This window comes from Orbicella franksi, chromosome 2, assembly GCF_964199315.1.
Source record: "Orbicella franksi chromosome 2, jaOrbFran1.1, whole genome shotgun sequence".
Classification (NCBI taxonomy): Eukaryota; Metazoa; Cnidaria; class Anthozoa; order Scleractinia; family Merulinidae; genus Orbicella; species Orbicella franksi.
Genome location: NC_138146.1, coordinates 30,995,211 through 31,021,937, shown reverse-complemented (window position 1 = coordinate 31,021,937; position 26,727 = coordinate 30,995,211). Strand labels below are relative to the sequence as shown.

The window sequence follows — 26,727 nt, the reverse complement described above, 5'->3', positions numbered from 1 at the left end:
ACCGTTGGTCAGACCACACTGCAGAAGCTGTCACAACAACACGTAGCCTGCGAACAGGCTCCTGGTTGGGTTTAGTGCGAGCTAGCTAGCCAAGTGTAGTCTAGGGCGATCGGGACGAGCCGAGAGCGGTCTGGTGATGAGGGAGTGCGCGTTCCCCGCGTCCCACTCGCTTTTCTCGCGGATTCACGCTCCCACTTGCTTCACGGTTCGTAGACTGCCACTCGCTTCGCTCGCCGAATTTCTTTCCACTCTCGCTGGGAGCCTGTTCGCAGGCTAAAGAACACACGCAACAACAACAGCTTGCTTCTCATTCACAAATCAAGTGTACACTACAAACATAGCATCTTCACTTGGAATGGATGTCGAAACACTGTTTAGTAACTTTTACACGCAATATAGGAGTGTTTTTCCGCACAACAACCTTACAAATGCAAATTCCCTATTATGGCATTAGACATGTAAATTTCCCGCCCGTTCGATTATAAGGGCCTGTTACTTCATGTCAAAACGTTCAAAGAGCTGATCCAAAACTATGGCGCACGGCGCAACAGTAGCAGACTAAAAAAAATAGAAATGATGGTTTTCAGCGGTAAATTTTTTTATGCTATGGTTCATCAAGCTTGCTAAACAGTTTCTTCATCACTTCATTCATAATTGTGAAAATAGAGAAAATAGATTTTGACTGTTCACACATTTCTTTATGCACTGTCTGCAACAGGCCCTTATAATCGAACGGGCGGATAATTTACCTGTTAAATCTCGGTCACAATTGGGTCATTGCATTTTTAAGGTTGTTGTACGTAAAAAACGCCAACACCATCTTATCAATCTAATTTAATTGCAAAGTACAAAGCATTTGATATGCATAATAACCCTAATGATTCAAAATACGGCGGGCACAAATATTTTTTTTTATGCTTTGTACACCCGGATGGTATATTTATAAACTAGCTCCGACCTCCGGCGCCCCAACCACTCGGCCACCCTGCCTCCACAACAATATTTTGTGTAAAAGTTATTAAGCGGTGTCGCGACATCCAGTCCTAGATCAGAAATTTGTGATTTGTGATTGAGAAGCAAGCTGACGATGAAGCAGGCAGTAGGATAAAGTGTTCTTAGTTAATATTCAGGTGTCCGTTCAAGCGGAAAGCCTGGTCATGAGTTCCACACCCAGGCTAGCTAATAAACTATATTTTCTATTTTTCTAACATCTCATCTCCAGGCAATGAAGAATTTAATTTAACAGAGAAAGCGAGAATATCTCGATCGACTAGAAAGAATCAACCAATCCCGAACGCGATATCGCCCCGGCAATCATGAATATTTAGTTTCAAAAGTCTTCAGCAGACGTTCTTTGTCGTTTGACTCCTACTTTCATTGTTTCGAGCTCTTTGAAAGGGATGAGATAACAGCAAGTTATCCGTCAGTTGGTCAAGACAACATTCATTTCATTTCGTGATTAGCTAGGCGATCGACTTTTTCTTTAGATGGAAGTTCGAAGTCTTCGTGAGTGTCTGTTGCTGCTGGCCGGCTTGATTGTTGGTTACAATGTGACGTTGTTTCTGAGGCAGAATCAATGCTATTTAACCTATAAAAAGCATTTCCGACCAAGGTCAATGACAAAAGAAGTGCAGTTTAATAACCGTCAGTTCATCTTTGTTGGCGTTATGACAGCTGAGCAGTTTCTGCAAACTCGAGCTCAAGCAGTGTCCGATACATGGGGCCGGAACGTTGCTGGAAAACTAACATTTTTTTCAAGTCAGGCTCGTAACAAGTCCAAACTACCAGTGATCAATCTACCCGACGTGGATGACTCATATCCACCGCTGAAGAAGTCGTTAATGATGATCAAGTACATACACGACCACCACATCAACGACTACGAATGGTTCATGCGAGCGGATGACGATGTTTATATCCGCAATGACAAATTGGTTCGTTTATTACGTTCATTAAACAGTTCCGATGATATCTACCTGGGGCAAGCGGGAACAGGTGCAAAGAAAGAAAGAGGAAAGCTTAACCTGTTGCCTGGAGATAACTATTGTATGGGAGGACCGGGTGTAGTATTCAGTCGAAGTGTTTTGAAGAAGGTTGCTCCGCAAATTGAACATTGTCTTCTAAAAGCACCGAAATCACACATGCATGAAGACACTGAGCTTGGTCGGTGTATACAACGCTATGTTAGAATTTCCTGCACTTGGGCCTCTGAGGTAAGCTGCTAATTATCAGAAGTTAAGGATGCAGGTTTGTTGTATCTTTAACTCATTCACCCTTCCTTCCTCCCTTCCTCTTCTCCCCTTTCAAAGAATTTCCTTCTCTGCCTTCATAATGTCCCCGTGAATTCATTCATAACCATTGATACCTCAATGATCTTGAGGATTTGAAATGTAAAAAAATGTTTCATGATCTTCAGGGTAAAATAACGGAAGACACATTAGCCACATACACAGTGTTACCATGTAAAGTTCAAGTTGTCAGCGAACAGCGCGCGTATGTCCTAACGCTTAAATAAGTCTGCCAAACCTGTACGTTAGGTGAAATTTGTGGTCCACCCGTGACAGAAGGCTGCTAAAAAGGAGATTTGTATGTGATTAGTTTAAACTTCAGGTTACCGCAAGTATGAAAAAAAGTTACTGTAATACAAGATCACCGACCGCTCCATGATCTTGAAGATTTAAAATGTAAAAAAATGCTTCGTGATAACTTCAGTTTAAAATATCGGAAGACAGACCAGCCACATACACCGTGTGAGCGGCACAGCGTTATTCTACGGAGAATTTCAAGTTTTCAGCGAACAGCTTATATCCTAAATTGCATTCTTCACCGCAAAAATAAGGGCCTGTTCACATGGAAGTGGAGGACCCCCCGGTCCATAAAATCTCATTGTTTAAAAAGTTGACAGTTTGACAGCTGAAAGTTGAACTTGAAAGCTTGCATAAATTAAAATTTTATCTGTCTGTACTCTTATTGATGATAAAAATGAACAAATCAGCGCGCGAGAAATTAGGCAGTTATTGTAAAACAAAGAACTAACGTTTGTTTTCTTCGTTTGTTCCGATAAAGCTGCTTTTCGCTTAAATGTCGTCGTTGCAGGCAAAACTTCAGTTTGATTCCGCTGATTAGCCTGACCTATTTTCATTGATATGATTGCACCGAAATGGCGACGCGTTCTACATAAATTAGCATACTTTTCCTCTAGAGACCCTCGTAAGACCCATGGGTACTGAGCACAGTGTTTAAACGCCCTCCGCACTTGAGATCCTTCTGTTATATGTTCATACCCCGACAGGTCTGTTCAGAGTTCGCTTTTTGCCCACCCATCTCCCCTCAGCGACGGAAACCTCCATCCTGCTGCACTTCTTCGCATGCGCGGAAATTATTTTCGCCCATATTTTAGTATATATCTTCGCGTGTGCCATAGAGGTGCAGCATAACAATGAAAATTCTACTACTCTCCGATTACACGCTTAAATTGTCGCCAGCAGTGCAGGTTTTATCAGCGTTTTGGCGCTTTTGGAGGTGAAATCGTCGAAATAACTCGCCACGCTCGTAGCGGTTGGCTTTTCATGTTGCTCTACCGTGTGTTTTTCCGGGCTTTGGCGCAGTGATTTGATTACCCCGGTTAGGAAGGTTACTCCACTCCGCAGCTTTCACATGGAGAAAACTCACCCCACCGAAGTGGGTTACCCGGACCGGCTGACCGGGTAACCCGCCTTGGTGGGCTACCCCACCTAACATGTGAACGCGATCAAGAAAAAAAGAGAGATTGTATGGATAGATTGGTTACCCCACCAAGGCGGGGGACCTCAGCTGCCCAAGGTCCCCCACTTCCATGTTAGTCTGCCAAATCTGCACGTTAGATGAAATTTGTCGTCGATCCGTTGCATAAGGCTGCTAAAAACAAGATTTGTATGTAATTAGTTTAAATTTGGGTTACCGTACTTATGAAATATCGTGATAAATGATTAGACCGATTTTGATTTCATTTTTCTTTTAGTTACATAAACTTTTCTTCCACGACTACAATGGGAATGGAAAAATGTTTGTGGGTGAGCTGGACTCTAAGAATATTCATGATGCGATTACGCTTCACCCTGTCAAAGATCCTGCCTACATGTACCGTCTACACGTCCACTTTAACAACGAACGCATTCAAGATCTTCAACAGCACGGAGAAAAGCTCCAACGTGTTTTGCGGAACATGGATCGATTGCTACAAGCAAACAGATTGTCCCTTCATGAGAAACGAGGTCTTCAAGATGCAAGAGATTTTCATCATCAGTTGGCCATAAATAACATTGAAAAATGGGAAATGTTTACTTCCAAAGTATTTTACCCTCACATCAGCTCACAAGAGCCCGTTACCAAGATCCTTGGCGCACTGAAAATTGAAGTCAACAATATACTGGAGAAAACAAACGAAGTTATAAATGAAGAGGCCAGGAAGAATAAACATCTTGGGAAGCTGAAGGACCAGACAATAAATTATGGTTATAGGCGTGTCCATCCCCTATATGGCATACAACATATCGTACAACTGACAGTCATTAGTGCAAAGAAACATCGCAACAACATAACTAATGAAACGAAAACTAGTTACATGTCACACGAGAGAAGGTTCTATACCCAACAGCCTTTTGCAAATTTGAGATACACTACTGAGCCCCGTGCAGGGATGCCCCCTTATGTACACGTTCTCGTTCCCTTAGAAGGGCGTCTGGAAACGTTCCGTCGTTTCATGGCAAATTTTGAATTGGTCTGCCTCAAAGGACTTCAGAGAGTCAAGCTGGTAGTCGCATATTCTTCCTCTGTGTCTTCTCCTCATGAACACAAAGGTATCATGAAGAAATACCAAGAGAAATATCCCGAAGCAGAACTTATTTGGCTTGATGTTGCGGGTAACTTTTCCCGCGGAATAGCTCTTTCTCTCGCAGCAAATAAATTTGATCAAGCAGCCTTGCTATTCTTGTGTGATGTTGACTTGATCTTTAACTCGGAATTTATTGATCGCTGCAGATTGAACACTGCGCTTGGTAAGCGAGCTTACTTTCCAATAATTTTTACTCAGTTTGATCCTGAACTAACATACAGCAACAAAACCAAACCCGATTCGCACTTTACTATTAACAAAGATGCAGGAATGTGGAGGTCATTCTCTTACGGAATAGCATGCATTTATTATCAAGACATGGATGCTGTTGGAGGCTTTGACACAAGCATTAGAGGCTGGGGAATGGAAGACGTGGATCTGTTTGCGAAGTTTGTAGATCATCCAGAGATTGAGGTGTTTCGCGCACCTGATCCCGGTGTAATACATGTTTATCACAGAAAAACTTGCGATCCAAATCTCTCCGTTACACAACACATTGCGTGTCAAGGCTCTAAAGCCTCCATATCGGCATCTCAGAAATCATTAGTCAGAGCTTTGCTTTCTACTCAGAATGCAAACGACTAAAGTTTGTTAACAGTAATGTACCCCGGTAATTATAAATAAGTACTCTTCCGCTAAACGCCTCTGTGAGTGGAATTGTTTACCAAGACCCGCGGCTGAGTCAGAAACCTCTAAACAGTTCAAGAATGGACTCAAGTGCTTTCTTAATAATTTTTTTACTTTTTTGACCATTTCCTAACGAAGTTGTATACATTGTAGAGAATACACCCGCCATACATGGGCCTCTTCAAATGACAATCTCTATAAATTAGCGCGTGGTCAAACTGCGAGGCTATTTTTAGGAAGGACACCTAATTGGCCAATTTAAATGACGTAATAACATGGAAGGTTTAATTTTAACAGTTAAAATTGCTACTTTCTGGCTATTTGAAACAGGTTTCCAAAGAGATCTTTTTCGCTTTATGCCGTTCAGTGCTTTTGGAGAAACGACTTTAAGAACGACTGATTAAAGTGGCCGATCACTTCCTAGGCTGTAACACGTTTGGTGGTTTCTTATCCAAGTCCCATTACCGTGGGTACGATCACGATGATGATCTGTATCACCATTCTTGCGAAGGAAGACGATGTACATAGTAAAGCCTGTGAACGGATGGACTGCTTCGACTTCATGACAGCCAAACGTCAAGTGGGTTCTGGACGTTTTCCCGCCGCCATGGAATTCTGACGACCTGCAATCGTCACTTCTTCGGAGATGATCGCTACACCTACCACTTGATCTCGTCGCAAGCAAACATCTCCGTCTCCGAGTTCAAACCCCCTCCGCTCTACGTGTTCGTTGATTACATGGCCATCACCGACGAAAAGGAAATGCAAACCCTCATCATGCTCTGCCTGGATGCCGAGAGCGACGAGACCGAGATGTTTTATGGTCAAGACTGCACCAACGACATGTTCGTCCACTTGGACGAACTTACCATCACAGAGGAGGGAGACGTTCGAGACATTATCGTGGTCTTTCACAATTTCAAGGGCTACGACGGTATGTTTGTTTTGCAGTACGTCTTCACAACCCATCAAGAGGTAAACAAACAGATCAACGAGGGCATCTTCTCAACGCGTTAGAAAATCAAGATTACGAGAGTCCAATGCCACGTTCAGACATGTACGATCCCGAAGGCATAAGTGCCAAAAAAGACGGAGCTCGAATGGTGGTATGCGAAACAGGTGGCCAACGACTACACCTTCAATCTGAGACGAGACATGGAAGACTACTGCGTCTCCGACGTCAAACTGGTGAAGGCGGGTTGTCACTGTTTCCAGGCCGAGTTCCAAAAACACGTTGACTTTAACCTCATGGAGAAGTGCGTCCCCATCACTTCGATCTGGCACCGCTATTGGAGCAAGATGCCTCTCCCGTTCAACACCATCGACTTGGAACCCCCACGCAGCAGGCACGGTGCCCAAACCAATCAGTCCGTGAAAGCCTTCCAGTGGTTGGACTGGTATGAACATTGTCTACGTACCAACATCCCCACTTCTTCGACGGGCGAGCCTACGGCTGACCACATACGTCACACCGGTAATGGCGGGGAGGTGAGTATCCAGACACCAGTACGTTCGATCCATGTAAATGGTTACTAGGAGACAACCCGCACCGTCTACGAATTCCACAGGTGGTGGTGGCACGGGTACCCTTAATGTTATCCCGACAGATATCTGCAGGCCAAGTCAATCCAGACCGTACCTTCCACAAGGTCTATCAGGCCACCAAAGCCGAGGGAGATATGCTCTTCACCCTCGAGTAGAACGTGATCGTCAAGTGGGAGTGTTAGTGGGACCAGGTAGTGAAAGCGGGCCTCCCTCTCCAGACGTTTCTCTCCGCGGTCGATCTCGTGGAGCCCCTGTATCCACGGGAAGCCTTCTTCGGGGGACGAAGCAATGCCGCCACCCTCTCACACAAAGTTGACGAGACGGTCAGAGAAAAAAATCAAGTACGTGGGAGTCACGAGCTAACGTTTCATGGATGCCCAAACCCCTACTGGAACGCACGCATGGTTGCTCGCACACTCCCGAGGAACGTACCTTATGCGGCACGTGGTGCACGCCCGAACTAGTGAAAGGCCTTGAGATGGGGTGCACTTTCTGTTCGTTTACAGCTCCCTGGATCTAGACATCATCATCATCATCATCATCATTTTATTTCATGATAAAATCTACCAAGAGATGGCCGAACGTTTGTAAACCAAAACCCATCCAATGGAAAAAGCTAAGAAATTGTTATGTTATAGAAGATTACTAAATAAGACACTTCTCCAAGTTTTAGGCCTGTGCGTTTCCCCAAATTTCAGGTATTCGTCGAAAGGTTTCGCAGAAATTTACAGAGCCCAGCATGAAAACGCCATGTTGGTGTACATCCGTGGTGCACCAATATGGCGGCCGGAAAATAGTGTAAACATCTGGAACTTACTTTGGCTATCTAGGCGACCTATTATCAGTATTGAGCGAACAAGCATTTACATAAGCACTTTTCCTGATGTTCTTACTTCTAAAAAGGCTCAAAATCATGAGATAAGTATATACTTTTCAACAAACTCGATCGTAGCCTTGTGTCACGCACCTCCGTAACCCTGAAATTCAAAATACTCTGGTTTCCAAACGAAGCACGCTATTGAGCTGTAAAATTGTAAACAGATATAAATATACCGCCTGATGAGGATACTAGCAAACACTTTGGTGGCTCTTTAGTTTTGGATTTTAGAAAGTGATGGCGTCAAGTGAAAACGATCTACGTGTATGACTAGGGCGTTAGGGTGCGTTTCTTTAAGAAAATCCAAGATTGGATTTTTAAATCCGAAAACGGATTTTGGGTTTCTTTGGTGCATCAAAGAAACCGAAGAATCCTTGCTCAGACCGGTTCCTTTGCACCATGATCCGAGTGATCTTGGATTAATCTGTTTAGAAAAGAAACGCTAAATCCATATTTCGGATTTAAGAATCCAATCGTGGATTTTCTTAAAGAAACGCACTCTAAGGTTCCGACCGGAAAAGGAAACTACTTTGTAAAACTGTCCAATCCACATTACAACCCTTTATTTGAATTTCTGACCCACTTGCTTAATAACGGTCACAAAGATGATCATCTGAACGTGAAGCAGAAAGCCCCCAAAAGCTCGATGCTCCACTTGTTTACCAACTCCTTCGCATCGTCTAAAGTCTCTCCAACAACTTAAATTCCTTCTGTTGTAGACATGCTCGTACTCCGCTACATTGTTGTGCAACCAAAATACAGCTATTAAATCTTGCTCTGCTACAAATGTACGGTCCAGTCAAAAGGACGAACACACCACACCATTTCCACACTGAACATTTTACTATTGGTGGTTTTACATCGAGCAGAATTCTACCCCGACCCGACTGCAAATGGCCAATTCCATCTATGCGTTGCGCCTGCGGGGAATCATGGTAGTTGTATTCATCGTCTTGGACTGGATAGTTGTTTTGATGAATACAACTACCATGATTCCCTGCAGGCATTTCTGATAGTGGGCATTCAGGCCATTCACAACGTGATTCACATGTAATTCACGCTCCCAAGTCTCTTGGGACTTCTACGTGCACGCCCGTATTGTGAGATATATGGCACGTCAGCTTGCACAGGTGAAAAAACGTATTGAAATTCGACCTCCAGATATTTGTATGTTAAGTAACATGGATCTCCAAATACTGAGTTGCTTGAATCGAGCTCGCAGCTGGATCTGTTGCCGCATTTACTCTTCACAATCGCAAGAGAATTGCCAGCATGACAATTGGTAGTGTAGATACTCGGATGTGGACAGGTTTGAAAGTCATGTCTGCCATAAGACGCTTCCAAAACCCTGATGTTTCCTCCTTTCAGGCAACGGATAATCGTTTTGTCACCTTCACAAATCGTAACGGACACTGGGCAAAATTCAAATAAGAACATGTTGAGTGCATCATCAAAGTTTGTAATTCCAACCAACTGTTTACCACAAGAGCAGGGTTCCAGATAACGTTTCAAGGCAGGATGTCAATTAGGAATTCCAGTGGGTCACTTCCCACTACTCTCACCAAATCACTATAAATTTTCTATTAATCGTATCTATAACAACATTCTCTATCGTGATTGGTTTTCTGCGCGCCTATTTGCCACGTAATCGGCACGCGATCACGTGGGTGTCCAATCACAGGTATCCAATTTAAACTGTTTGTAACTGGATGATTCGCATGTCAATTACGCGTGCTTTAATGGCTTCATATGCAATGTTCCTACAGTTTTCAAAACTTATGAAAAACGCCACAGACGTTTTCGCTCAAAAAAAAAATTATCAAAAGACATTTTTAACTCTCAAATTTGTTACAGATACGATTAATTCGTAATTGGACTTCGTGTCGTACAATTCAGGAAGTAATCATTCTTGTAATTTAGGGGGTACTCCCTATAAGGGCCTATACGGGGAGGCTCTGCCCGAAAGGGATACATTTTTCAGGCTTCAGGTATATAAAAGGGTAGGGAGTTCACAAGTTGAGGTATATAAAAGGGTAGGGAAATTGGTCATTTCGGTATTTAAAAGGGCCTTTAATTAAAATATTTCGAATAGATGTTACAAGAGTTTAGAAAGGAGGGTGCAGTGTTCTAAAGTAGGTATGTGAAAGGGGTACTTTTTGTCAATAAAAGGTATATAAAAGGGGTAACTTTTCTGCCAAAATGGATATAAAAGGGTAAGGGGTTGGACCTCAGGGCGGAACCTCCCTGTATTAAACTTTGTTAAGAACCGCCCCCCCCCCCCCCCCCGGGTGGTAATTTCAAATCGGCCTCGCACTTTGCACTCGTCCGATTTTGAAATTACTCGCGTGATTACTCCCTGAATTATACTCCACTTGGTCCAATAACTATTACTAATTTGTTGGGTCATTTAGCTGACCTTGTCGGGTTTTTGACCTGACACCCCTCACTTCTGATCTGGAACACTGCAAGAGACTTTCTTAAATTCACAAAAATAGTACTCTACATGAAAAAAAACAAGTCTGGACAAAAAAGGCCAACTCCCCCAAACTTTTGTATTATGCTTTAGGTTCTAGAGCTTTTAATAAACGACAACTGGTCACCTCAAATAATTGGACACCCAAAATTCTTGTAGCAAAGGATTTTTTCAGGCTCCTGGGGGAGTACAGCAGCAAAACTAATCCCTTGGAAAAATTGTGGAACAATGCACTGAAACGTGTATTGATTAGGGTAATAACACTGCCTCAAAAATGTTAAAACATGTCAAGGAAAGGATAATACACCACACCTTCATAAGCCATGGTGAGTTTGGTTTCCTCCAGGAGAGTCAACAGAGTGAACAGTATAAGGAAATCGTGGAACAAGGTCCACTATTGAGCAGTCATGTCTGAAAATCAACAATCAAAAAGCAAATTTGAAGTCATGGAAGTCTTGAATTAGTAATGAGTTTGAGACTTATTTTTATTTGAATTACATAGTTTATCAGGTCTGCATTTCCAATTTTCAATCCAGGAGATACAACTTTTTCCCTGGGTGGACAGTCTACAAAGTTCTATACGGGCTCTGCTCTGAGGTCCAACCCCTTACCCTTTTGTATACCATTTTGACAGAAAAGCCTAAAGCCTAAACCCCTAGCACCAGGGTAACCCAACCTGTCCATAAAAAGAGAGGAAATGTCAGAGTGCTAGGGTAACTAACCCTTATGCTTCCAAGGTAACCCCTAACATTAGGGTAACTACCTTCTTGTAAACAGAGATTAACTAAAACGCGGCTATCAAATAAAATACTAAAATCAATTCCTAAAAAGACAGATGTTATTAACTTGTAGATGCAGTGTATGTACCTAAAGTACATAGTTGTTGAAGCACCTCAACCATACCTGCACACCAAGAGAACAAAAACCTGGAGGCGATCCAAAATCCATACTGGCCATCTTCGCTTCGACTGATGTAAACAGCATGCGAAAACCACGCCAATTTTGTACCATGTATTGCACAATTTGATTGGTTGATTTCTGACCAATTAGGATACTCGTTAAATATATATCAAATTGTTCTGTTTTACGTTTTCCTGTTGAGAGTAGCTCAAATAAGAGCAACAAATTCCCTTCTTGTTTTATTTTCCTTTTTGAAATCTCACAAATAACAAAATTAATGAAAAAAAATGAAAACGAGCCACAGTAAGTAGTTCTGGGGAGATTTGGTGCTCTAACCAGGACACCAGGAGATTTGATGACAAACTTGGAGACTCCCGAGAAAACCGGGAGAGTTGGCAGGTCTGCCTCAACTGTGATATCTTTTCTGCAAAATGATGTTCCCTTTGTTTTAAGAATACTGAATTTGTTGGAAACTTTGTTTGAATCCCTAGCAAGCTGTTCATGGCATTTCTGTTTTCCATCGTTTTCCATAGACTAGCATGAGTGGTTTTCAGTATAGAACTTAGGGTGTACATTTTGACTGGAGCCCATGACATTTTGGTCTGAAATAGGGATGTTTTTCACTCTGGCTAATTGGAATTCGATTTTTTGCTCTACAAGGAACTTTTTTTTCCGCATCAACATTGGCCAAGCTGTAGCCCTTCTCGAATGTTTACGCAAATGGAAGTCATTTCTGGTTAGCTGCAGGCATATATTTGAGCCGTGTACTCATTTTATGAGGTCTGAAATGGGGTATCAGATTTTGGCTCAGGTCTAAAATAGAGAATGGAAATGACAGATTTTGGCATGAAATATATTTACTTATCATTACAATTTAATGTCTACACTTTACTACAAAAATTAAAAATAAGCTATATGAACGATCTGTAAAGGAGTCAAAACCCCATGTAAAAACAGACCACCAAAAGGGAAAAAATAAATAAATAAATAATAAATAATAATAATCAAAAAATAAAAAGAAATGAAATCCCCTCAACCCCTCATATTAATTAAATCACGAGGCCAAAAACACGCTATAATAGGCTTCCCAAAGAAAGATCCTCAAAAGCAGGGATATTTGGACGAAGAGTGGCTATTTCAATAAGCAAATGACCTGAAAAAAAACCTAACAACAGCGTGTAGAGCGGTCTAAAGATGGACGCCATCTTCTGAGTGCTGACCTTTGATGCGTGGCGTTGCGTGACAGAGGGAGGGGCAAAATATGGGCTGCCGACACAACGGATGGCCGGGAACGAAGAGGCTCTGTCACTATTCCCACTTGTGGATAGCTTATTCAATTTTTGCTTTCTGGATTTTTTTCCCTTTTTCTTTAATTTTTCTTCATAAATTTAGTCTCAATTGGTTATAAAAGCTGCATGTACAGAAAACTAGCTAAAAGTACACAGAAACGAAAAAAAAAAAAACGGATGCTCTGGCAACTCAGGCTAACTGGACTCGTGAAGGAACGAAACTGCGAGCGAGTGCAAAAAATACGGAGCAGAGGGAGGGGGTGAGACGAGGGAACAGAAAATTCGAACTTCCTCGGACTCGACCATATGTATTTTGATCTTGTCGGGTTCCGGATGTCGCACTTTGCATGAATGTCAAATTTCTGATGTCACTTTTGGATTGACGGGCTGCTAGCCAATCAAATTGTGGTACCTTTTATTTTAGTTAAACACTGTTTTCAGAATTTCTGACAATCTCTGTCATTACATTTACACACAAGTACAACGACCCTGGCCATCACCTGGCCAATAAAAGAAAATAATGTCGAAAACACTCAGATAATGAAAATTTTGAACCAGAGAAAGGCCTACACAGCTCTGTGTCACTTATGGGGAGTACAATGGTCTTTATGTGATTAATTGGCTGGCTTGATGAAGGTCTCATCAGTAAAAGATTTCAATATTACGCGGAGAAATAAGCTTATGTGGAGTGACTGAATGTGTCATAGTTACAGAAATATACATGTGTGGCTCGGTACTCAGAACTCAAAGCTCACAAGTGGAGCAATCATTTTGAGAATCGTTTCGGAAACTTGTTGTAAGTGGAACGATCTGACTACACTGCGGAACGATTTGACCATGGATACCGTACACAATAATGATTGTTGATGTAAACATAGTTGTCTTCAAACCACGACATGGATTTATTCCCAACTCAAAAGGACGAAAAATTGGTAACTTGAGCGAATTGTTGTTGTTCTTTCGGCTGCTTTCGATCCTTTTTCAAACTACACTGTTTACAGCTCTAAGAATATTAAATTAACTTAAGCTCTGGCTTGTACACTAAAAATTGCTAAAATGGAAAATGTACGGTCACTAGAAATTTGAGTTCACCTGATTATTTCCCGACGGAATTATGTACCAATAAATAAATAAATAAAAACAGTTAGAATATCATACCTTATTAGTCGACTGCTTAAAGTCATTTCTGGTTCCTCCTACTCTTTACAGCGCTCACTGGACCTCGCAACCGAGCCGCCATTTTGTTTGTTGAATGCCCAGGCGCGTATGGCATCTAGTTGGCGGTCGTTGGCGGTGTTTGTTTCCGTGCCAGTGACACCGGTTTGTTTGTGTCGTTTGCTTAGCCCAAGGGGCTGCTGGGAAAATATATTCAGGTAGAAAAACGGAACGGAAACAAAAACCGCCAACTAGATGCCATGTGGCATGGAGAGGATTGTGGCTTTTCATTTTGGAGACAAACCTAAAGAATGCTCTTGGCAACAAACAGAAGAACAAAAGATAACGCGGTCGCTACGCGAAAAGTCGACCATATTCAAAATGTTTTTTTTCTAGGTTTTTCCTTCTAAAAATAGCTAAAAATGCGAAATAATACAACTGCGGTAAGTAAGAGTTCCTAGGGCTTTTTTTGATTTAAATAATTTTAGTTAGCAAGTTTAATTACGTAACTTTGATCTATCCACTAATGCCTTTTCGTTTGAAAAACACATACATTCTGATATGTAAATGAATGAATGAAAAAGGAAGATTCTAATGAAAAGTTAAATTGGTTAAACTGCTGATGTAATTAAGTTATCTCAAGTCAATGCAAGTGCACCCAAGGCCTAGCCAAACGTAGTCGCAAGTCGACCCAAGTTTTCAACTTGAGTCTACTAATGAATCCATTTGGCCAGGGCTTAAAGCAATTGAAATTCGTTGTTTTTATCAAAAACTTACATTTGAAAATAATGCTGTCCTGTGTTGAGACATTTGAAAACGAATCCCTATTGTATTACAGTGGACAGCAAGAATGGAGCCAGGCTTATGACAATGCACTGACTTTATTCACACTGTATGTGTGCATGTGCAAATGACAGTGGTGGTGTTTTCTCATTTCACATTAGTGAAACACTTTCAATCAGCATTTGATTGGGGGCAGGGAAAACGCTGTGTAAATGGTATTGTGCATGGGAAGTGTGTAGCGAAAACACATACAAAATTCATAAGCGTGGATAGGGCCTCGGTCACCCTGCAAGCAGAGCCTTTTCTTATGGTACATGTGCAAAAAGAGCTAATAGAGGCTCTGCTCGTAGGGTGGACCTCGGTGTGCCTAAACATAGTCTATACAATTTGTGATTATGCGACTTGAGGATTTGAAACAAAAATTGAAAATTATGTTTATGTATTCTTTAGTTAGTCACTTATGAAATATTGATCACATTCTTGATACTACTGTCTTGTTGCTGTGGTTTTAAAATTCTTGATAGCATAGGCTTAAAAAAACAATCGGAAAAGGCAAGTCCCTCCTCCCTTTAACATTGATTTTGGTGCACAATTTCTCAGAATATGATCAGGTGACTGATCTTTACCTTGTGGTGCACTCACTGTGTGATTATGGCACAAAAGTTTGCACCCCAGCCCCCACCCCACAACAAAAAAAGGAAAAAAAAAGCAACGAGCCAAGCCAGTGTTTTGCCATGGAGTTGTGGGTTCACATTTTTATCAAGTTATAACATGAATAAATGTCTCATAATTATGTTTTGATCCTGATAAGAAACTATTTTCATTACAGATGCGACTTAGGTCATTGGTGAAACCTGCCTTTTTGGGAAAGATTGCATGTGCAATGTTAATCTTACTCTTTGCTTCCAATGTCTTGAATGGGGGACTCAGCACAAACAAAAGTCTACTATTCCATCATGTCACCCAGGAAGATAACAAAATGGAATCTAGCTTGGATGTGAAAAAGAACCTTCAACTGGTCAGCTACAACTTATGGTGTGATTTTCTTAAACCTCATGCTGTGTTCGACCTCAGTGAAAGAATTGAGAGTCTCACGGAAGGGATAAAGGATTTTGACATTGCACTGATTCAAGAGGCATACATCTTGAATGCAGGAGTAGTAGTCGTTTCAAAATGTGCCTCACTTTTAATTGCAGCAATGGAAAAACATGGATTTCATTACAGAACTTCTATTGCAGATTTTCTGGCACCTTATGTCGGAAAAAGTGGTGGTATTGTTATATTTAGTCGTATACCACTTGTAAGGACAGCTTCAAGACTATACCACAACTACTCAATTGCACAATTTACTGATTACAGGGGCTTTGTGGTTGGAGAATATTTCTTTAACTCTCAGCATCTTTATGTCATTAACACACACCTAGATCCTCATGGAGTGAAGGCCAGAATTTTGCAAGCCAAAGAACTCGCTGGAGCAATGAAAAATTTGAATTCAGGTTCACATGTTGTTGTGGCTGGAGACTTTAATATTGACAACAATTACCCAACCACTAGTAACAGCAGTGAGGAATATAGAGAACTACTATGGACAATGAATCAAGCTGGTCTTCAGTCCGTTTTCCCAGTAAGACGTCCAACTAACACTGATGGTGGCAACTACGATGCAATGTTCACTAGTTCTAATGTTGCAGTAGTAAAGAAACAGATCCTGAAATTGGTAACAAAGAGTGAAAAATTAGTCTCAGATCATTTTGGACTTGCAGTTCAATTGCAACTAGTTTAAGACAATAGGGGTTTTGCACGGCAGCCATGTTGCATGGCAGGAACAATGCAAATGTTTTGCGTTTAGGAAGAACATTTTTTTCCCATAGGAAAAAGAATCTATTGTTCCTGCCATGCAAAATGGCTGCTGTGCAAAACCTCTATACATTGTAGTCACTACATGTATATACCCACTATGTTAATAGAATCAGTACCCTGTGGCAAGATCAGTCATTGCATGGCTGAGTGTATAGATCCCAGCCTGCTCTCACCATTCTCCCATGCAGGACCCAGCTTAGAAGATCAATGACCTTCAAGTGTTAAATTTTATTTCAAAATATTGTAAGGCCAGTGAACACAAGAGATTACCTAGAGTTATGCAGTGGAACCTTAATTTAACAAACCTCTATTTGATGAAGTCCTCGATATAACGAATGATATTATATGTCCCGGCCAAAGTTACAGTAAAATGTATGGAATAGAACCTCGATATAACGAACCTCAATATAACGAGCATAATCTGGAAGCCCAAACGTAAAATCTACCTCGATATAACAAATTACAATGTCAACACGTGACAGAAGATAAACGCTGAACAGATCAACCGTCAACAAATCCTTGTAATCCTTATGGTAAAGAGACAGCAACTTTTCAGTCAACAGCTTATTATATGTCATAGACATTGGCACTATAGTATTTCAACGTCAATTAACTTCTGCTCTATCTTCTTTGAAATCCAGAAATGTTGGGTAGTGCAACATAACAACACTAAAGCCCGTTTCCTTGTTTACATCTTTTCTGTATAACCTCTATGTTGCAACATTTTTAAATCGCTACTCTGCAAGTGTGGTTCTTTTGTAAACAAAAGCTGCGTGTCTGCTCAAAAGTGAAAATAATTGATACTGAAAGCCACCATGCTTAATGAATTGCATCTCAAAACGCGGCACTTCTGGGTGACGAAAATTGCACTGAATTGCATGACAGAAGTCACCTGTGTTACAAATCAATCGTTAACTATGACCTTGATATAACAAACATTTTTGGTTGTTTCCCCTCAAATTCATTATTTTTTTTATTTTTTTAATTTTTTTTTTTTAATTTTTTTAAATAATACTAGTGAGCAGCACTTCAGCAACAGATCTTGTCAACTTGCTTTATTTTCTCCGACTGGTTTCATCTGATCATACAGACTTCACCAGGGAGTTTGAACAAGATACATAAAGGAAAAAACACCTACAGAATTGCGTGCAGGATATGACTAAAATCCTGCGAATGTGCTATGTTTAATTTTGGGGCTCACGGATTTAACGTTAAATCCGTGAGCCCCAAAATTAAACATAGCACATTCGCAGGATTTTAGTCATATCCTGCACGCAATTCTGTAGGTGTTTTTTGCTGTTCACACCCTAGTCAGAACGCGATTTGTACTCTAAAGAATAAGTATAAAATAAGTTCCTTTATGTATCTTGTTCAAACTCCCTGATGAAGTCTGTATGATCAGACGAAACTGGTCAGAGAAAATAAAGCAAGTTGACAAGATCTGTTGCTGAAGTGCTGCTCACTAGTATTTAAAAAAATTTTAAAAAAAATTTAAAAAAAAAAAAGGTTTTTGATATAACAAACCCTCGATTTAATGAACAAATTTGGCTGGTCCCCAGCGACTTCATTAAATCAAGGTTCCACTGTAGTATAGAACTGAATAAGAAGATGAATATCATACTAAGGGGAACCGCCAGGCTATTCAGCATGCAGAGAGAGCTGCAAAGGAGACCAAAATTAATGTTTGTTTGAGGGTCATAAAATAGCCCACAGTTGCTGTGCCTGACTTGCATTGGTTTGAAAGATCTAGTTAATAATTAATTGATTTTAATTTAACTATGGTTGTATGGAAGGACTGGTTTTTTACAACAATATTGTTGTAAAACAACTATTATTAGTAGTAGTATTTTATTTTTATCTTAGTCTTTTTCAAAAAATGACAGAAAATGAAAATGAATAGCCAAGGTAAAGCACTTGCTGAAAGATCCGGCTATATGTCTGCATTTTTAGCTATTTATGGTGTATGGGAGAATTACTAAATGTATTTAAGTAAACATTCTTTCATCTTGGTTTGTACTTTTCTGATATATATGCTTTTAAAGTGATTGGAAAAGTAGATAAAAGATGACCATGTACAATGTCTTGAACAACAAATTATTTATTTGGAGGTCATAAATGGATGGTTGGTTGCATTCGTGCTTCCTAAATATGAAATTACCGTAATTTCAAAAAAAAAAAATTTAATATGGCAATCTTCTACTGAAACTAGATTCACATACTTGGACGAAAATCACTTGTAAGTCTGTTAGTAGTGTGAGGCCTACTCTGTACTGGCAAATTATATGAAAACAAAGTAATGCAAACAAATTAAACAGACACCTTTAGTTGATCACTGTTGTCAGTTGCTGGTGCACACAGCACAACATAACTGGGATATAATGCAGTAAGCATTTAACACAAGGAAAAAAAAGCTCTTTTCTTTTACACATTTTCATGGTCATTTGTTATGTTGCAAGTGTGGACAGCTGAGCTAAATGCAAAAGATAGATAAGGGTTTGTCATGAGTCTTAGAAGAGTTTGCCTCTTCACTTCTTTGTATCTATGTTATAGGTCAAAATGAAATTCAGGTTAAAATGAAATTCTGGTTAAAATGAAATTCCTTTGTCTCTCAACCCTAAATATTCATGGATCATGAATAATTAGGGTTAGAAGACACAGGAAATTGAGCATAAAACTGGGTTAAAATCATTTTAACCTGAATTTCATTTTGACCTACAACATCTACACAAGAATGTTTGCTTGAACTAAAATGCCCTTTTCCCTTCTTATGGTGCTCTCAGAAAAAACTGCTATGATCACTGAATGATTGAACACGTCTTCAGAGACTCTGCCTTGACAGTTATAATAATTAGTTAGGGCAGGACGTAGTAAACTATTCTTGAAAACGTTTGCCACTTTCATTCGTGGCAAGACATTGTTTGATGGGTTAGTTTGTGCTTTACATGTTAATGTGACTCATAGATTTTGCTTTGATGACGGGCTAACGCTTGAAAACCAGTTTTAATTCCAAGTTTGTTTTGCCAGGTTAACTTATCATTATTGATGCCAGTTGTTTAATCAACTAAGTGCTAACAAGGAGCCTTCTTGCAAACTAATTGCTTTAATTGACAGCATTTGGATGGTGACTTGCTTCATACATGGACACTTGCTCTCTAAAGATATAACTGACCAGTATTTAATGCAATAGAAATTCTCAAAAATTGAGAAAAATTTGAGACTGCAGGTAAAATCTTTGCAAAACCATTACAATTAGTGCTTTTTTCCAGGTAAGTTGCCTTTCACCTTACATGCCAGCTGGTCATGATGAGTCTCTCTCTTGAGTGATGCATTTTGGTTGTGGAGTTAAGATATTTTTGAACATTCTGTGCCAAGCATTACAGCTGATTGTATCACTATTAATTTTGAGAACTGTGTGAATAGAATCTTATCAAAACTATTTCATCTGCTCAGGCAGGCAAATCAAGCAGCATGGTTTTGGTCTCAGTGCCTGTCTCCTTTCTTTCCAGCCACCTGAATGAAACAAAAAAAATACAGAAAAAAAGAAGAGTGAAAAATCATTGTGCACAATGCACAAGATAATCTTGTCAGACAAGTACTACAGCTGTAGCAGTGTTATTAAAGTCATTTTAGAGCAGTTTTCAAAAGAGTGAAACTGTATTTCATTATGGGTACTTAGAAGTTTTTCAGTGCAATCAAATTTATACAGAAGGGGCCTAGTCAAAGTTCTCATATGGCAAATTGTACAACTGATGAAACTGTACTGACTCTTAGAGTTTGTAGCTTGTTTCAAAATGATGGACCTTACCCTTTTAAATTCCTCCATATTAGTTGAATCTAAAGGGCTTCCAATAAATCCAATATACTCCAACACAGTAGTTTCTTCACCTCCTTGATTGTTTTGAAAAAATAACTGCAGAACAGAACATTAGAAAGGAAGGATTTTCTTATTGGACTTACAAGTACACTGTATCTACCTTTAGTTAGTATATCAAGAGAGAAAGTAACAAAAGTTTCTAGTAATATAATAACTACAAAATTTTATGACTGCATTAAATTCATTGATTAGTAAATATATTAAGCACCAAGGTCTACTTACTGTTAGACTATTAACATTTTGAAATTTGACAAATTTCAGTGGGGTTATGACATCATCTTTTATGTCATCTGGTGTCAATCTGCACAATTAAATAACATTGTAACATTGTAAAATAACATTGTATTAATGAAAATACAGACTGTTGAATGAGAAAATTACGGCTGAAAATGTACATCAACTCAAATAAATATTTATTTTCAGTAGCTTGGACATATATTTGTACAGTACAATAAAACATAGGACCTCCCCTAGTGCTTGCTTAAACGCTCTTACTGGGTTTTATGATGGCACAATATTTGTAGGGAAAATATCCCAAAGAAAATAATATTATAGACACTGATTGGTTAAAATCGTATTCTGTAGCTCCATAGAAAAACAGAAAAGTTGTCAGTAATAGTTATGTAACTTTGTTATTTTCTTTGGACCATTTTCTACAAAAGATTAAAAAAAAAACACTTTTTTTTACAAGTGTCTCTATTGAGTTATGGACTGAAACACTTGTGAAAGTTTGGGAGAATTAGAAAAAGCGGTGGAGACACTCATCTGTTGGCTTGTAAAGATCCTTTAAATACATGTACCTTGGCAAGAATCTTTATAAATATAGCACATAAAATTTCTCAGAAGAGGATCTTTCAGGATCCTCTATTATTGTTGGAAAGCTGTTATTGTGAGACTACAGAAGAAACCAACTACAATGTACACCCCCTAAAATTCAAGGTTATCAGAACAAAATAGCTACAAAATATGAAACTGAATGTAAAATATTATAAATGTTTTAGATTATTTTGAAAAGAAATGGTTATTTAGCCCTGGCCAGAAATAAATCAAATCAATATTAAATAAATAGTAACCAAAGAAATAATAAAATTTATGTAGCTTGATTTACTTCTTGTAATCACGAAGTTATTCATTTATATATTTTTGTCCTTTGTTCTTGTTGTCCTTTTTCTTCCGTATTTTTTTTCTTTCACGTGTAATGTAACGTACATGTAAGATACTGAAAGATGTAAACTTAAGAGCCATATATTAATTTTTAGCCAATTTTTTTTTTTTTTTGCAAATTGATGTAAGCCGTTGAACTGTAAACAAAATCAAATGTAAAAAAAATCTTTGAGGATTATCCTTGATAAGATTGTCATGGAGATATGGAGATCCTCTAGAAATGTTGAGGATCCTTGAGAGATTTTCACCAAGAAAATCACAAAGTATATAAATAGTTAAATCTAACACATGAGTGACATACTCAAGAGTCTGCACTGCTTGAAAGTTTTCAGCAGAGTCAAAATCCATGCTATTTGGATGGTTTGTGAACAGTTTCACTGTTTTTGGTCCTCTCCCTGAAAAAACAGTAATCAGAAATGTTGGTACAACATGCTCCACAATTCTACAGAATGATTTTACATATTTTCACACATGTACGTGTATGCTTTCCAATATTACTCCTTTCTACACCCTCCCTCACCACAATGTTGACTCCCACCCAAAACTTTTCCTAAACAGATTAAAAGAGACATCCATGAAGGATGCAGCACTGAAATACTAAATGTACGCTTTCATCATCATCATCATCATTAGCCATAACCCCCCTGGGTATATTGTGCTATTGAAAAATATTACAACATGAATTTGCAAAGTTTAAGATGACATAAATTTGTAAGTTCCGTAAAATGGAAGCTGTTCCTGTGAGAGTTACAGCTTGACTGGACTTTGTTTGGTTCATGGGACTGAGTAAACCCCATTGATCAGACTGGAGGATTGGATGTACATCAAGTGTTGCACCTCTTATTAAGGTAAGGAACAATGGCAACAACAATGGGAATGTCGCCAAAAAAATATTGGTTTTATGAGCAGTACAATGGCTGATCCACTTACCATCATCTGGACCTTGTATCTTGAGGGAGTGAAGTTTTACAGCTTGATTGAAGGCTATTGTAACCAGTAACTAGGCAGTAACAAAAAACAACAACATTGTAGATCTGTGTGTTTCAAGGCTCAGAAATACACTGTACAAGCCTTGTGAAAGCTAGTTGTCCCATGTTGATTCTTGGTGCACAGCTACAGTGTACATACACAAGGCTTCCAATATTATACATATATGTCAATGTCCACCTTGGACAACCTATAAACAACACTGTAAAATATTATTTTTCAAAAAGAAGACACCTTCCAGCCCTGTCAAATTTGCTGGTAGCCAACAATAAATTTGCTGCCCACAGTTACTGTACATAATAAAAATTATTTGTTGCACACTTCACACTAGAGTCCACAGTTTACATTGTACATGTATCCTGAATATTAAAAGTACATTGTAAGTGTCAGGTATCTACTGCCCACAAATTACATAATAATATTATGTAGAACAGTAATTATTCTGTCTACTACCACAACACATTTTGACAGGGCTGACTTCCTAATATGCGAGTGCTAGAATTCAAGGCCCTAAGACTTTGTCTAGACCTGGTGCAGAACCACAGAGAAAAAAAGGACAGCCTTGGGTTGTACATCATGGAGAGAGGCAGCAGTGGTTGCACATGACCAAGTGGCATAGCGAAGAAGAATTCACAGCCCATTCTCCCCAGGGGATTAAGACATAAAAAAGAATTTGTCAAATACTCAGGTCAATTTGTTTTGCTGTACCTGTTCATCACAGTCACTTTCCAAATAATCTGGACCCTTGGCTAGTGCAGCTGGTAGATGGTAATCATCACTTTCATTTAGACATTCACATCCACTCTTGTTTATAAAAGTACCTAAATCCATCTGTGATAAATTATTGAAAGAAAACAAAAACAATGCCAAAAAATCCAGCATTAGTTGCAATTATTATAAGTTTCAATGTTGTCACTTTTTAATAAATAAAATTATAATTAGCACTTTCTAGAATATCCCTGGTAACTGAACTATGTGCACAGCCACACTTACATGAATATATATCATTTATCGCTGCAAAAACTTTGTGCCCCGAAAACTATCACATGCATTTACATGTAACGCTGTTAAATTTAAGTTTTCTTTTTTCAACTTGAGTGATGAAGAGATTGTGACAATCATGATAATGCTAGATGCATACTGTCATATAACTTACATGCCCCTTTACACCAACATCACTATCACTGTCGCCGATCCATTTGATTATTTTTTCTTTCAGTTTCTTTGGATCAGCTCCGCTCATTTCATCCACCTTGACTTTCCCTTTAAAGAAAAGAAATGTAGGCATGGAGGAGACACCATATCTGGCTGCTATATCCTATGAAAGCAAAATAAGGAAAAAAATAAGATTCAGTGGTGTACAGAAAGAGGTCACAAAATCCAATCAAGTAAAGAGGGTTGTTACTTGAGATCACATGGAAAACCATCTAATTAACTACCTACACATTTTTTTTTATTCCTGATTAGTATTTATTTAGACACAGCCATGTATAATGTACATTAGTTTACTAACCTCACATTTGTCCACATCAACTTTCAGAAAAACTGCTGCTGAATACTCTGTACTAAGTTTAGAAAAAGTAGGAGCTATATTTTTGCAAGGTCCACACCTGTGTGTTACATGTATGTACAAAAGAATATATTGAATATTTAGATCAGTGCAGCCATTCAAACATAACAATGATACATGTACATTTCCAGTATATAAAGGCTTGTGGGTATATACATGAACCAAAAAATGCATTAATGACTCATGGGATGTAATATATTACACCAATCAAAAACTTTGCATTTAACTATTTTATACTATACCATAGAAGTACAGTGCCCGACACAATCAATGCAACATATGGACAATGCGTGAGAGAAGGGTGGATGTTATACTGCAAGATATACGATGACTTTCTTGTATTCTTATTGGCCGTATTTTCTATAGCATGGTTAGCATGTTCAGCATGTTATAGTTTAATTTTTACCCTAGTTGCTTTTAGGGTTGACCTGCGTACCATAAAAATAATATTATTATTCCACATGGCTACTTAAATGTAATTTTCATAATACAGCATCTATAACAAAATTCTCATTCGCGATTGGTTCTCCAAGTGCCTACCGTATTTGTCACGTAAATCAGCGTGCAATCACGTGGGTGTCCAATTTGAATTTGTTGTAACTGGATACCTGTAATTGGATACCCACATGACTCGCACGCCAATTACGCGCGCTTTAATGGTTTCCTTCACAATATTTCCAACAGTTTTCAAAACTTATGAAAAGCGCTACAGACGTTTTCCCTCAAAATAAGTTCTCAAAAGGCATTTTTAATTCCGAAATAAATTATTCGTTATAGATACAATTAATTAGTAATTGGACCTCACGTCATACAAATCAGAGAGTAATCGTGCTCGTAATTTCAAATCGGCTTACACTTCACGCTCCTCCGATTTTGAAATTACTTGCAAGATTACTCCCTGAATTAAACTTTATTTGATCCAGTTACTATCAGGTATTATTATTTGTTTCAACCATTTTTTTTTTTTACTTGACACAGTTGTTTTCAACAACTCAATTAAAGCCAATAAAATACAAAACTTTTTTTTGGCAATACTTTCAACAATCAGTAACTGAAGGTCAAGATACAAATTGACCTCAATGCTCCACTGATATTTTTATCCACATTTGAGATCAGCTTAATTTTTCTCATCATCGAACTCTGGCTCTTGATGTGCTCATTATATTCTATCCCTAACAGTTTTATAAGGCTCCTTCATACCATGGCTATGTTCCAGTTAAAAATATTCAGTAGGTAATTTTTTTTTAACTAGGTAAATTTATTATTTAACTAGGTATTTTTTTTTTTAACCAGGTAAAAAAAGGAGGAGAAAAATCTCATTTCCTACTCTTCTCTTCATCTCTCCCTGCTCCCACCTACTTCTTCTTCTCTTTCACTAACTCCCTATTCTACGCCTACCTCTTCTTATTTTCCTATCTAATTATTAATTTCAAAGGAAGAAGGAAATTACAAGTACCTACCGTGTGTTGAACCCAAGACCTTCAGATTACATGTCCATCTTGATCTCCACTAGACTACACAGCTCAAGTTGAAAAAATTTCTTTTTTTTCTCCTAATTATTGCTTTTTTGGGTCCCAGACTCACCTCGGTCCAAACTTAATTTATGCAAAACGTGCACATGCACACTTGGATGAAAACGGGACTTCGTTCGTGAAAGCAATGGAAACTGCCACGTTTTGTGTCAGCAAAGACACGTTTTATGAGAAGTTAGATGCGCAAAAAAGCTCTAAAAAGAAGGAAAGCAAATTAACTGTGTTTATCGACGATCAATTTTACGACAAGGCAAAAAACTGGCTAAAGAATGACAGCAAAAATGAAGCAGAATTTGGACTAACCAAGACCGATGCAGCGGCCATTAAACGAAAGCAGTGGACGATTCAAGGTGGAATAACGGAACAACAATAATATTAAATATTGCCTAAACTACCTAAAAAAAGCTAACCGCAAGCAAACTGAAGTGAAAGCAAACCGCAAGCAAACTAGTGATATTCTGTCTTTGCGCCAAATAGTATCACCCCTAACCGACACGGGCTAACGGGTAAAATCTGGCTAACCGGCACTCCAGCTTTGTCAATATCCGTTGATCTACTATGTGAAAATGAAGAACATCATAACAGATATCCAGGTAAAAAAATTTGTTTTAAAATTACCTAGTTAAAAAAATATTACCTAGGTAAAAATCAAATTTACCTGAAGAAAAAAATTACCTACAACAGCTATATCATTCAGTCTTCATGGTATTGTGTGCTATGGTCTGTGCTCTGCGGTCATGATAAGCTTAAATGTAGTACCACATTTTAGCTTGCAAGGGCCTTAAGCTCAGCTATAAGCTTTACTTTTGCTGAGTCACTCGCGACAGAGCCACAATGGAAGTACATCTATTAAGTGTCTTTGTTTGAGTGTTATGACGCAAAAAAATCAACAACATAGCGTCTGTTTTAATAATGATTAATTTGGTTGTATAATAGCAAATTTCTGCTAATAAATTCCAATCTCAAGTGCTGCTAGAGTGTCGCTACGTGTAGTTACTTCTGCCGATAAATTTACGCTCATAGTCAAAGAGTTGAGCCTTGACTGATCACTATGAGTTTTACAGAGATGTTTGAAGAAAAATCTTTTCTTTACTCACCAAACTGCCATAAAATCAACAACTACAAGTTTAGCTCCAGCTTTGGTCATTTCTGACAGGAAATGTGAGTCATTTTCAATTACTATGACATTCCCTGTAGCTGCCGCCATATTGTCGGAAG

The 26,727-nt window shown here is 38.9% G+C and overlaps 5 protein-coding genes across 7 annotated transcripts in view; 2 read left to right on the top strand and 3 right to left on the bottom strand.

Moving 5' to 3' along the window:
• The window catches only part of LOC145479242 (ryncolin-1-like), a 67,620-nt gene extending 53,806 nt beyond the window's left edge, over positions 1-13,814 (bottom strand). The window contains exons 1-2 of one of the 2 annotated variants that reach the window (XR_014048407.1): positions 13,743-13,814; positions 10,726-10,806 (exon numbers count right to left, since the gene is read on the bottom strand). The gene's annotated coding sequence lies outside the window, so the exon portion shown is untranslated. Of the gene's footprint in view, positions 1-10,725; positions 10,807-13,742 lie in introns of those variants that run through there. The other variant, XM_081457552.1, reaches the window with a different exon arrangement.
• Positions 1,316-5,459, top strand: LOC145479265 (chondroitin sulfate synthase 1-like). Its single transcript, XM_081457581.1, has 2 exons — positions 1,316-2,213; positions 4,001-5,459. Exons 1-2 carry the CDS (start codon positions 1,488-1,490, stop codon positions 5,456-5,458), a joined length of 2,184 nt encoding a protein of 727 aa, XP_081313707.1. The 5' UTR covers positions 1,316-1,487; the 3' UTR covers position 5,459.
• Positions 8,967-10,789, bottom strand: LOC145479261 (L-rhamnose-binding lectin ELEL-1-like). Its single transcript, XM_081457576.1, has 2 exons — positions 10,708-10,789; positions 8,967-9,334 (listed from the first exon to the last, which is right to left on the bottom strand). Exons 1-2 carry the CDS (start codon positions 10,718-10,720, stop codon positions 8,967-8,969), a joined length of 381 nt encoding a protein of 126 aa, XP_081313702.1. The 5' UTR covers positions 10,721-10,789.
• Positions 13,815-14,103: 289 nt separating the features above from the next.
• LOC145479236 (uncharacterized) lies at positions 14,104-18,652 on the top strand. Its single transcript, XM_081457543.1, has 2 exons — positions 14,104-14,182; positions 15,352-18,652. Exons 1-2 carry the CDS (start codon positions 14,162-14,164, stop codon positions 16,303-16,305), a joined length of 975 nt encoding a protein of 324 aa, XP_081313669.1. The 5' UTR covers positions 14,104-14,161; the 3' UTR covers positions 16,306-18,652.
• On the bottom strand, positions 18,634-26,727 carry LOC145479239 (thioredoxin-like protein 1). 2 transcript variants are annotated; one of them, XM_081457546.1, is made up of 9 exons: positions 26,607-26,727; positions 23,921-24,017; positions 23,564-23,725; positions 23,116-23,238; positions 22,351-22,420; positions 21,722-21,815; positions 20,479-20,557; positions 20,188-20,292; positions 18,634-19,892 (listed from the first exon to the last, which is right to left on the bottom strand). In XM_081457546.1, the coding sequence occupies exons 1-9, from the start codon at positions 26,714-26,716 to the stop codon at positions 19,863-19,865; spliced, it is 870 nt and encodes a 289-aa protein (XP_081313672.1). In that variant the 5' UTR covers positions 26,717-26,727; the 3' UTR covers positions 18,634-19,862. The 2 variants fall into 2 exon arrangements, with proteins under 2 accessions (XP_081313672.1, XP_081313673.1); XM_081457547.1 differs by lacking the exon at positions 26,607-26,727 and having other exon boundaries at positions 23,921-26,186.

Bases quoted from the DNA above. Each gene is read 5' to 3' on its own strand.
- LOC145479265 (XM_081457581.1), top strand. From the start codon at position 1,488: ATGGAAGTTCGAAGTCTTCGTGAGTGTCTGTTGCTGCTGGCCGGCTTG. The intron at 2,214-4,000 runs GTAAGCTGCTAA...TTTTTCTTTTAG, and splicing joins CCTGCACTTGGGCCTCTGAG to TTACATAAACTTTTCTTCCA.
- LOC145479236 (XM_081457543.1), top strand. From the start codon at position 14,162: ATGCGAAATAATACAACTGCG. The intron at 14,183-15,351 runs GTAAGTAAGAGT...TTTTCATTACAG, and splicing joins TGCGAAATAATACAACTGCG to ATGCGACTTAGGTCATTGGT.
- LOC145479239 (XM_081457547.1), bottom strand. From the start codon at position 24,151: ATGCATTTTTTGGTTCATGTATATACCCACAAGCCTTTATATACTGGA. The intron at 20,293-20,478 runs GTAAGTAGACCT...TCTGTTCTGCAG, and splicing joins AAAATGTTAATAGTCTAACA to TTATTTTTTCAAAACAATCA. The intron at 19,893-20,187 runs GTAAGGTCCATC...TGTTTCATTCAG, and splicing joins ATATGGAGGAATTTAAAAGG to GTGGCTGGAAAGAAAGGAGA.